Below are 12317 nucleotides of genomic sequence, written 5' to 3' on the forward strand. Positions count from 1 at the left end.
TGGTCGCCTGAAATCCCTCCACAGCTACTCGGCATAATAGTCCTGTGGAAAGTCATTATCATTCACTATCATTCGTCTGCCTGGTTTATTGCCCTGCGCTTTACACTCCAGAGGAAGCTGACTTAAACAGAACTGACGAGCTAGCTCTAACCACCGCTCGCTATCTCCGATAAGAGTGAGAGAACATAGGGACCAAGAGGAAATGAGAGAAGGGAAGAGATATGAGACAGAAAAGAGCTATGAGAAAAAATGACATACGAATGAGAGAGCATGATAAGACAAATGGTTATGTAGAGTAGGCCCCACCATAGACAGACAGAATGTCATAGAAAGACAATTCCAGAATCTGTTCAAATAATCCCCATTCAGACGAAGGATGGAAAGAGAGTCTAAAATGGAGAGAGAGAGGGAGTTTATATATTATATATATATATATATATATATATATATATATATATATATATATGAGAGAGAGAGAGAGAGAGAGAGAGAGAGAGAGAGAGAGAGAGAGAGAGAGAGAGAGAGAGAGAGAGGGGGAATGAAATGATGGGTATGAAAGTGAACTCCATCCCTCCCTGAGGACAGATAGTTGTGTGAAAGCGGAAAGCAAATGAGAGAGGGAGGAGTGTGAAAAACTTCAATAAGAACAGCAATCTGGAGATATCAAAGAGCCTAGCACTAAACTGCAGGTAAGCCGTTTAAGTGGGGGAGGGAGAGATGGTATGCAGTGCAGTTTGATCAGCTGAAATTCTTCATCACTGTCTAGTGAATAACACTTTCCCCTCCAGTGCTCGCCTGAAATCAAATTGCAGAATGGTTTTGGCTACTACAGGAAGTAGTCGGTACACTCCCTTCACATATACATCAAATATTTGATTAACAATTTTTGGGGTTACTACATGATTCCATATAAGTTATTTCATAGTTTAGATGTCTTCACTATTATTGTACAATGTAGAAAATAGTACAAATAAAGAAAAACCCTTGAATGAGTAGGTGTGTCCAAACTTTTGACTGGTACTGTCCCTTTCAGAAATGTATGCGCGCACGAATAGCCCTTTTTTAAATCCGCTTTGTCAGAATCCTTAAATGTCATGTTCCTAAATGTTTTAACCACCTGTCAATCCTGCAGATAGAAAAGAAATAAAGATTAATATGCATCATCACTGTCAAATGAATGTCACAAGTCAAGATAGATGTCATTGGAAGTTAGGTCTTACTAGGTAAGCAGCGATGCCGGCCCCTATGAGGAAGCCCACGTAGACGTCGATGGGGTGGCTGCGGTACTGGGTGATCTGGGTGAGGCCGGTTAGCGCCGCCACGATGGCAAACGCAAACACCAACACTGGCTTCAGCAGCTTGGTGCTGTCTGAGATGGTTGAGTTGAAGTACATCTGCAAGTAGAGAGAAATTGAGAAAATACACGGTGAGATATTATAACAGAAAAACTCAAATACATTCCATTCTTCTATGTATATGAAACGTTTTATTCCTGCTCAGAAACGGGTTCTAAACCATTAAGTTCATGAGCTATTTATGAACCAAAAATGCCTTGTACGTGTTTTCCCTTAATTCAATCCACATATTGTAAGCTTGATGATAATATTTTAAACGGTTTGAGGCAAACATTTCAATTTAAGCCATCAAATATATATATATGGGGGAAAGGCCAGCATGGCACAATACAATAAGCTCTTACTTAAAATGAATAGTCGGGACAGATTTGCGCAAGGGATTTGTACATTGAGAATCTGGTGTGAATACTTTGGTTACAATTCCACTTTATTCTCAAACAATATTAGCACACAATTCCCTAATTTGTGGCTAATCAATCTGCTATTGTACTTGGCCAGCCACTGAACAACACAAAAAAAGCCCAAATCTGGGGGGGATCCTTCCTTATCACGACGGCATTTTAGGCATGTTTAATCAATTAAACTAGCCAATCATGTTTAGTCACAGTTTTTGTTTATAAATTGACTTAAAGAGACAGGCACTTTTTCGTTTGAGTCTTAGGGGCCTATGAGAAACACTGCCACATAAAATTTCACCTGGCCCTAGCAATACACTCTAACCGTGCTATGAACTCTCTGGATGCTTTTGTTTACATGAATGTCAATGCTGCCTCTTTAATTGGTGTGTCCACCGTAATATGTAATATGGTCCCTAATATGTCGGATAAAAAACGTTTCAAAATTTCGACAAAAACCAAATACGCTCGACAAGGTGGGATCTTTTTGTGTCTGTAAAATGTATTATGGCGTTGGAAGCCTTCCACAGGGATGCTGGCCCATGTTGACTCCAATGCTTCCCAAAGTTGTGTCAAACCCAGCACCGTTGCAGTGAGCGCCTGGCACCTACTACCATACCTCGTTCAAAGGCACTTCAATCTTTTGTCTTGCCCATTCACCCTCTTTTTTAATTTATTTTTTAACCTTGATTTAACTAGGCAAGTCAGTTAAGAACAAATTCTTATTTTCAATGACGGCTTAGGAAGGGCTAACTGCCTGTTCAGGGGCAGAACGACAGATTTGTACCTTTTCAGCTCGGGGGTTTGAACTTGCAACCTTCCAGTTACTAGTCCAACGCTCTAACCACTAGGCTACCCTGCCTCCTGTCTCCTCCCCTTTATCTACACTGATTGAAAATAGCTTTCCCCTCTCGGGTGGCGCAGTGGTTAGGGGCGCTATACTGCAGCGCCAGCTGTGCCATCAGAGACTCTGGGTTCGTGCCCAGGCTCTGTCGTGACCGGGAGGTCCGTGGGGCGACGCACAATTGGCCTAGCATCGTCCGGGTTAGGGAGGCTTGGCCGGTAGGGATGTCCTTGTCTCATCGCGCACCAGCGACTCCTGTGGCGGGCCGGGCGCAGTGCGCGCTAACCAAGGTTGCCAGGTGCACAACACCGACACATTGGTGCAGCTGGCTTCCGGGTTGGATGAGCGCTGTGTTAAGAAGCAGTGCGGCTTGGTTGGGTTGTGTATCGGAGGACGCACGACTATCAACCTTCGTCTCTCTCGAGCCCGTACGGGAGTTGCAGCGATGAGACAAGATAGTAGCTACTAAAAACAATTGGATACCACGAAATTGGGGAGAAAAAGGGGTAAAATTCAAAAAAAGAAAATAGCTTTCACCTGGATTCACCCGGTCCGTCTATGTCATGGAAAGAGCAGGTGTTTTTAATGTTTTGTATACTCAGTGGACAGTTTTTTAGGTGCACCCCTACAGACAGTGAGTCACGTGGCAGTCGCTTGCTATGTAAAGCAGGTACACAGGCATTGAGGCATTCAGTTGCTGTTCAATTGAATGTTAAATGAGCAAAACGAGTGACCCTAAGTGTTTTTGAGCGTGGTATGATTGTCCGTGCTATGGTCGCCGGTTCCAGTATCTCAGAAAAGACTGGAATCCTGGGCTTTTCACACACGGCAGTATTTAGGGATTACAGAGAATGGTGCGACAAACAATAGACATCCAGTCAGCGGCAGTCCTGTGGGCAAAAACAGCTCGCTGAAAAAAGGCAATAAACTGCATCTCAGAACGCACATTTTGTCAGTCCTTGTCATGGATCGGCTATTGCAGCAGACAACCACACCAGGTTCCACTCCTATCACTTAAAAACAAGAAGAAGCGGCTCCAGTGAGCACGTGATCATCAACACTGGACAATTGAGCAGTGGTCTGATGAATCCCAGTTCCTGTTGCGTCATGCTGATGGCAGAGTCAGGATTTGGTGTAAGCAAATCCAGTCAACAGTACAGGCTAGTGCCGGGTTGTGTAGTGATGTAAGGAATGTTTTTCCTGGCACATGTTAGGTTCCTTGATTCCAATTGAGCAATGTTCCCATGTCCTGAAGAATTCAGGCTGTTCTGGAGGCAAAGGGGGTCTGACCTGCTACCTTCTGTATATCGAAGATGGCGTAGCAGTGCAGACGTGGTTTGTTGTCCTCTCATTTACTTTTTGTATTTTTCATCCTTTTTGTATATATTCCAATTTATTTTCAATCGCTTTTTCCATTTTTTATTAAATATACCTTCCGGTAACCCGCCTCACTCAATGTGACACAAATCCGCAATATGTTTTAGACCCTATAGCCAAAACTTTCATTAGAAGGTAGCCAGCCAATTAGCTAAGTTACTAGCTATTTAGTCATCGTTAGCCACTGCTCGCGGCCTTTACCCTCTGCTCAAGCACCAGCCGTTTTTTTAGCCTGGATAACACCTGCCAGTCTCGGACTGTTTTTCTCCACTAAAATGCCAGATTCCTGCCGTAAACCCTGGACCATAGATCATCACAGCTAGCTAGCTGCCACTGAGTGACACAGCCCCAAAGCTAGCCCTGAGCTAGGCGCATCTTGCGGCTAGCAAACGAAATGACCACAACTACAATACCTCTTTCGCCATCTGGCCGGGCCCTTCGTCGCCACGGCACCCTGCCGTACCACCACGACTGGTCAACCGACCTTTGCCGGACGACGCTTCTACTTACTGCTAACTTTAAACGCTGTGTCTCCCGCATGCTAGTGTAGTAACAACTACCTAGCGGCTTCCCTGTTTCATCTATTGCTGTACACTGGACCCTATGATCACTTGGCTACATAGATGATGCCTGCTGGACTGTTCATTTATCACGGTACTCCACTATGTTTACCTTTGTTTATCTGTCGGCCCTAGGCAGAAACTCAGGCCCTGTGTGTAGTTAACTGACCCTCTCTGCCCATTCATCGCCATTTTACCTGTTGTTGTTGTATTAGCTGATTAGCTGTTGTTGTCTTACCCGTTGTTGACTTAGCTAGCTCTCACAATCAACACCTGTGATTGCGTTATGCCTCACTTTATGTCTCTCTCAAATGTCAATATGCCTTATATACTGTTGTTTAGGATAATTATCATTGTTTTAGTTTACTGCGGAGCCCCTAGTCCCACTGTACATTCCTTAGATACCTCCTTTGTCCCACCTCCCACACATGCAGTGACCTCACCCAGTATAACCAGCGTGTTCAAAGATGCAACCTCTCTTATCATCACTCAGTGCCTGGGCTTACCTCCACTGTACCCGCACCCCACCAAACCACTGTATGCCCTGTATCTATTCTACCACGATCAGAAATCTGCTCCTATTATTCTCTGTCCCCAACGCACTAGACGACCAGTTTTGCTAGCTTTTAGCCGTACCCTCATCCTACTCCTCCTCTGTTCCTCAGGTGATGTGGAGGCTAACCCAGGCCCTGCGTGTCCCCAGGCACTCTCATTTGTTCACTTCTGTAATCGAAAAAGCCTTGGTTTCATGCATGTTAACATCAGAAGCCTCCTCCCTAAGTTTGTTTTACTCACCGCTTTAGCACACTCCGCGAACCCTGATGTCTTTGCATTGTCTGGATCCTGGCTTAGGAAGGCAACCAAAAATTCAGAGATTTCCATACCCAACTACAACATTTTCCATCAAGATAGAACTGCCAAAGGGGGAGGAGTTGCAATCTACTGCAGAGATAGCTTGCAAAGTTCTGTCATACTTTCCAGGTCTATGCCCAAACAGTTCGAGCTTCTCATTAAAAAAATGAATCTCTCCAGAAATAAGTCTCTCACTGTTGCCGCCTGTTATAGACCCCCCCCCCCTCCACTCCCAGCTGTGCCCTGGACACCATATGTGAATAGATTGCCCCCCATCTATCTTCAGAGTTTGTTCTGTTAGGTGGCCTAAACTGGGATATGCTTAACACCCCAGCAGTCCTACAATCTAAACTAGATGCCCTCAATCTCACACAAATTATAATAATAATAATAATATATGCCATTTAGCAGACGCTTTTATCCAAAGCAACTTACAGTCATGTGTGCATACATTCTACGTATGGGTGGTCCCGGGAATCGAACCCACTACCCTGGCATTACAAGCGCCATGCTCTACCAACTGTGCTACAGAAGGACAAGGACAAGGACAAGGAACCCACCAGGTACAACCCTAAATCCGTAAACATGGGCACCCTCATAGATATTATCCTGACCAACTTGCCCTCCAAATACACCTCTGCTGTTTTCAATCAGGATCTCAGCGATCACTGCCTCATTGCCCGCATCCGCTACGGGTCCGCGGTCAAACGACCACCCCTCATCACCGTCAAACGCTCCCTAAAACACTGCTGCGAGCAGGCCTTTCTAATCGACCTGGCCCAGGTATCCTGGAAGGATATTGACCTCATCCCGCCAGTCAAGGATGCCTGGTCGTTCTTTAAAAGTAATTTCCTCACCATCTTAAATAAGCATGCCCCTTTCAACAAATGTAGAACTAAGAACATATATAGCCCTTTGTTCACTCCAGACCTGACTGACCTTGACCAGCACAAAAACATCCTGTTGCGGACTGCAATAGCATCGAATAGTCCCCACGATATGCAACTGTTCAGGGAAGTCATGAACCAATACACACACTCAGTCAGGAAAGCAAAGGATAGCTTTCTCAAACAGACATTTGCATCCTGTAGCTCTAACTCCAAAGGATTTTGGGACACTGTAAAGTCCATGGAGAACAAGAGCACCTCCTCCCAGCTGCCCACTGCACTGAGGCTAGGCGACACGGTCACCACCGATAAATCCATGATAATCGAAAATTTCAATAAGCATTTCTCTACGGAAGGCCATGCTTTCCTCCTAGCTACCCCAACCCCAGCCAACAGCTCCGCACCCCTCGCAGCTACTTGCCCGAGCCTCCCCAGCTTCTCCTTCACCCAAATCCAGATCACAGATGTTCTGAAAGAGCTGCAAAACCTGGACCCGTACAAATCAGCTGGGCTAGACAATCTGGAACCTCTCTTTCTAAAAATGATCCACCACCATTGTTGCAACCCCTATTACCAGTCTGTTCAACCTCTCTTTCGTTTCGTCCGAGATCCTTAAAAATTGGAGAGCTGACGCGGTCATCCCCCTCTTCAAAGGGGGTGACACTCTAGACCCTAACTGTTACAGACCTATATTCATAATAAACAGATCACTGACCATTTTGAATCCCATCGTACCTTCTCCGCTGTGCAATCCGGTTTCCGAGCTGTCACGGGTGCACTTCAGCCATGCTCAAGGTACTAAACGATATCATAAACGCCATGGATAAAAGACAGTACTGTGCAGCCGTCGTTATCGACCTGGCCAAGGCTTTCAACTCTGTCAATCACCGCATTCTTATCGGCAGACTCAATAGCCTTGGTTTCACAAATGACTGCCTCGCCTGGTTCACCAACTACTTCGTAGACAGAGGTCAGTGTGTAAAATCGAAGGGCCTGTTGTCCGGACCTCTGGCAGTCTCTATGGGGGTACCACAGTGTTCAATTCTCGGGCCGACTCTTTTCTCTGTATATATCAACGATGTCGCTCTTGCAGCTGGTGATTCCCTGATCCACCTCTACCCAGATGACACCGTTCTGTATACATCTGGCCCTTCTTTGGACACTGTGTTAACTAACCTCCAAAAAAGCTTCAATGCCATACAACACTCCTTCTGTGGCCTCCAAATGCTCTTAAATGCGAGCAAAACCAAATGCATGTTTTTCAACCGTTCGCTGCCCGCACCCGCCCGCCCGACTAGCATCACTACTCTGGACGGTTCGGACCTTGAATATGTGGACAACTACAAATACCTAGGTGTCTGGTTAGACAGTAAACTCTCCTTCCAGACTCATATTAAACATCTCCAATCCAAAATCAAATCTAGAATCGGCTTTCTATTCCGCAACAAAGCCTCCTTCACTCAAGCCGCCAAACTTACCCTAGTAAAACTGACTATCCTACCAATCCTCTGCGATGTCATCTACAAAATAGCTTCCAATACTCTACTCAGCAAATTGGATGTAGTCTATCACAGTGTCATCCGTTTTGTTACCAAAGCGCCTTATAACACCCACCACTGCGACCTGTATGCTCTAGTCGGCAGGCCCTCGCTACATATTTGTCGCCAGACCCACTGGCTTATCTCAGCTTACTGGTAATGATAACAACACCCACCCGTAGCCCGCATCTCACTGGTCATCCCCAAAGCCAACACCTCCTTTGGCCGCCTATCCTTCCAGTTCTCTGCTGCCAGTGACTGGAACAAATTGCAAAAATCGCTGAAGCTGGAGACTTACATTTCCCTCACTAACTTTAAACATCAGCTATCTGAGCAGCTAACCGATTGCTGCAGCTGTACATAGTCCATCTGTAAATAGTCCACCCAATCTACCTACCTCATCCCCATTTTGTTTTTTATTTACCTTGCTGCTCTTTTTGCTCACAAGTATCACTACTTCCACACCATCATCTGCTCATCTATCATTCCAGTGTTAATCTGCTAAATTGTAATTACTTTGCTACTATGGCCTATTTATTGCCTCACCTCCTTGCCGTTTGCACACACTGTATATAGAATTGATTTTTTCTCTATTGTGTTATTGACTGTACACTTGTTTATTCCATGTATAACTCTGTGTTGTTGTTTCTGTCGCACTGCTTTGCTTTATCTTGGCCAGGTCACAGTTGTAAATGAGAACTTGTTCTCAGCAAGCTTACCTGGTTAAATAAAGGTGAAATTTAAAAAATGAATTAAAAAGTAGTTGGGTGTGCCTAATCAACTTGCTACTGAGCGTACGTAATAACCGTCATATCAAAGTAAACTTGGAGTCACGCGATGATATGTTCTGTGGTCCTCCCACTACAACTCGGGAAAGAATGCAGTTTATTAGGCTACAGATTTTTTTTAAATGATGATGAACTTCACCGGGTGGTGATCTTGATGCTCCTTTCCAATAAATACCGAGGGTCTTATTCTGGTGACATGATGATAGAAGCTTGGCTGCCGTTTGACAAATACAAACGATCTTGCTCTTTTGTCCATAATAATGTCATCACGTACTGTCGGTAACCTACTCAGAGTGCCCACACTGTATCTGTGAGCTGTTGGCTTGAGTGCATGTGCCAAGACCAGAGTGGGCACACTCGCTATATAGCGCAAAACATTTCTGTGACAAAACCATCAGTACATTTGAAAATGCGCTGGAAACCCACTTAGGTTATTGTTGTTTTTTAAAATTCGATACATGGGAACTTAACTGCAAAATCAATGTTTATGTGCACAACGTCATCACGGACGTCCTTTTATCCGCAACAAGTCCATTTGATGGAAACCCATATCTGGTGGGAAAATGCATCGTTTTTGTGCAGAGTTTGATTACTGGCTTGAAAATATGTTGCCAATGGATGGAAACCTATCCAGTGACACTTGATACAGTGCATTTGTTGCAGGAGGTGTACTTACTGATATGTACACAGCAGCAAAGGCAGACAGGGTTGCGTGCTGGGAGGGAAAGGTTTTCCTGACGAGAAAGAGAAAGTGTGTTTGTGGCGAGATGAAATGCAAGAGCAGCAGACAGACAGAGACACAGACACAGACACAGACACAGACACAGACAGACAGACAGACAGACAGACAGACAGACAGACAGACAGACACCATATGTCCCACAAAATCAAATCAAATCAAATCAAATTTTATTTGTCACATACACATGGTTAGCAGATGTTAAATGCGAGTGTAGCGAAATGCTTGCTAGCTAGCTTTGATCACAATGTGAAAGGGGAGAAAACAGTGCTAGTGTGAAATAAAGATCACACCTACACATTGCTACAATGCGTGTTATTGTTGTTGTGGTGATGTTCTCAAGGTGTGCTGTATCTGTCTAAGCGTACAGTGTCGAAACATCCTTGTTTATCTGTCTATGACTGATCTGTGAATCTGTGTTGAAACACCCCAAAATGGCTTCCTTACTAACACCAATTCCTGATCACTTAGTATATCTAAGACTGGATGAGATGGATTATCTGGAAGCAAAATGGAGGAACAGAAAACTTGTCTTGGATTTCACCTAGCCAGTTGGTTCAGATCAGTGGTCCAGAGAGGAAGAAAACAAGAAAAGTAGGTATTGAGACTCATCCTCTGCCAGAGGATATACAATGTTCTGTCCAAGGCTGCATTCCAATACTTAGTGCATCATTTCCTTGAAAACCCATTAAATTCATATCTATCATTCATTCCCCCCCCCCTTTACAGTGTTTATATTGCCTCAGTGAGAGCCTTTGAACCACTCTGTCTTTTTGATCGGGACTTCCGGCATTAGTGATACACAGAGACGAGGACACACAAAAGCTATGTTCCATTATCCAGACGAGCATACGACTAACAATGAATGCCAAAAACAATTGCGTAATTCAAACTGGTATTCTAGTATGGATACTGTAACAGAACCTTAATCCTTCCTGGGTCAGGTGGTTATGTTATGTCATGTCATGTAGCTACCTGGCAGAGACGATGGCGTGCTGGTCGTGACCGGAGCAGATGTCCTTGGTGATGTAGGGGTTTTTATCACAGGCCACCCCTGGCTGTGTGTAGTTGGGCTTGCACACAGTCAGGAAGAAGGGAGTGTGATAACCTGTGGCCAACTGAATCACATCAGTCATTAGAGCCGTGGCACACAACCCAAACACATGGACACCTGGAGAGACAGAGGGCGAGAGAGAAAAAGGGGAGTGAAAAGAGAGGACGGTCAATGAGAGGAAAAGAGAGGGAGGAAGAGGGAGAGCGGAAATACAGAGAGAGGGGTGTGTGGTGATGTGAAGAGAAATACGGGGAGATTGAGAAAAGAGGAGGGAGCGGAGGAGTGACGGGAGTGGAAAGAGAGAGTAGTGAAAACAAGAAAGAACGAGCGAGAGGGAGTCAATGTCACACTGGAGATATCCCTGAACAAGCGACATTCCTCCACAGTGTGGGACCATACCTACGAAGCGCACTGTTCGCCGAAGGAAGGAGTTGAAGTTGCACCCGCCGGCGTTGATGCTGCCCTCCACCCCGGGGCGGATCTTAAGGCGTGACTGCATGAAGTAGACCAGGCCCTCGCCCATCATGATCTGACCAGACAACAAGATCACACAATCAGAGATACGGCAGCACTAATCAATACATTTGGACTTGCTCATTGTGTTGAACACCATCTCAGAGACTGGGCTATTTGAGTATTAGATTGTTGTAATTGTGAACTTGGTCCCATGTTATATGGTCTGATTTGAATGTAAGCCTATATATTTGACAACTATACTTTGTCTGAATGTTTTTCACCATATAGTTTGAGTGTATAATGGCTTAATTATACATAGTGTTTCACATAGGCCATGTGTGAGAGTGTTTAGATGGGTACTTATGCAGGCAGAGCAGCATTGTGTGTTTGTGTGTGTGTGTGTGTGTGTGTGTGTGTGTGTGTGTGTGTGTGTGTGTGTGTGTGTGTGTGTGTGTGTGTGTGTGTGTGTGTGTGTGTGTGTGTGTGTGTGTGTGTGGTGTGTCTCTGCACGAGTGCAAGTGTGTTCAGAGGGGTGTACTCACCGAAGCGGCGGGGCCAGCGAAGGCCAGGCTGAGCAGCATGAGTAGAGGGATGAGCTCATCTCCACCGTCAACGTAGGGCATGCTCAGCATGCGGTCATGGCAACGGAAGCCTACCTGGGCAGGCTGGAGCAGGTCCGTCAGCTCCAGGAAGTAGAGCGACACCATAGAAGAAGCCACAATGGGCAGCTGGGAAACAGGAAACAGGAAGTGCAAGTGTAGCTGAAAGGTTGCTGTCAGACTTGTCACTATACTTACTACCACTATCTCTGACCTGAAAGATAACTATATAGAGGTTTCGCGTCTTGAACCAGAAGGGTTCCCCTAAATAGACTAACTACATACTTGAATAGATGAGGTTCAGATCGTTTAGAATAATGACATGTGACCGGAAAAGATAGGAAAGCAGTTCATCCTCAGCTTCAGCGTATTGACCCAAATGTATCCGCCCATGATAATGACAAACCAGAAGACACAGAGAGGGAGAGAAACGCAGAGCGCCAGACAAATATATTCTGATGGAGTTAATCAATATGTGTTTGTTAGTGGGTTCATTCATTTGTCTGTTCGTTCATTCGTTCAGTCAATCAATCAATCAGATACAACCAAAGATTATCATGATAACATGTTGTTACATGTCCAATTTCCCCGTTTCTTTTGTATCATAACGCTGATCTTTCTACCCACCTCTACAAAATAGAAGCATGGCAACAGAGTCAAGCTGTCTTTCGGCGGTTTCTTCTTGGGCTTTGGGTCTCTTGGAGTCATCATTGTGACGTCTGATGTGGACAAACCTGAAAGAACACATAGTTGAAGTTTAACAACAACAGAAAACGATAGTACTGAATGAGCTCAGGGTCGTTTCTTAGCTATTTTAATAGACTATATTAAAATGGATTCAATTTAAATAATTAATGCATTTATTCCATTAAA

General features: G+C 44.8%; 1 protein-coding gene across 3 annotated transcripts in view; it reads right to left on the reverse strand.

Annotated features, from left to right (window-relative positions):
* Nucleotides 1–12317, reverse strand: part of plppr3b (phospholipid phosphatase related 3b) — a 31287-nt gene that overhangs the window by 13646 nt on the left and 5324 nt on the right. For all 3 annotated transcript variants that reach the window (XM_035776833.2, XM_035776828.2, XM_035776822.2), the window contains exons 2-7: nt 12072–12178; nt 11388–11573; nt 10789–10918; nt 10311–10506; nt 9273–9330; nt 1221–1394 (exon numbers count right to left, since the gene is read on the reverse strand). In XM_035776833.2, coding sequence (XP_035632726.1) covers nt 1221–1394; nt 9273–9330; nt 10311–10506; nt 10789–10918; nt 11388–11573; nt 12072–12155 — 828 coding nt within the window. In that variant the 5' untranslated portion in view covers nt 12156–12178. The remainder of the gene's footprint in view (nt 1–1220; nt 1395–9272; nt 9331–10310; nt 10507–10788; nt 10919–11387; nt 11574–12071; nt 12179–12317) is intronic.

Source organism: Oncorhynchus keta, chromosome 1 (genome assembly GCF_023373465.1).
Source record: "Oncorhynchus keta strain PuntledgeMale-10-30-2019 chromosome 1, Oket_V2, whole genome shotgun sequence".
In the NCBI taxonomy this organism is placed as follows: domain Eukaryota; kingdom Metazoa; phylum Chordata; class Actinopteri; order Salmoniformes; family Salmonidae; genus Oncorhynchus; species Oncorhynchus keta.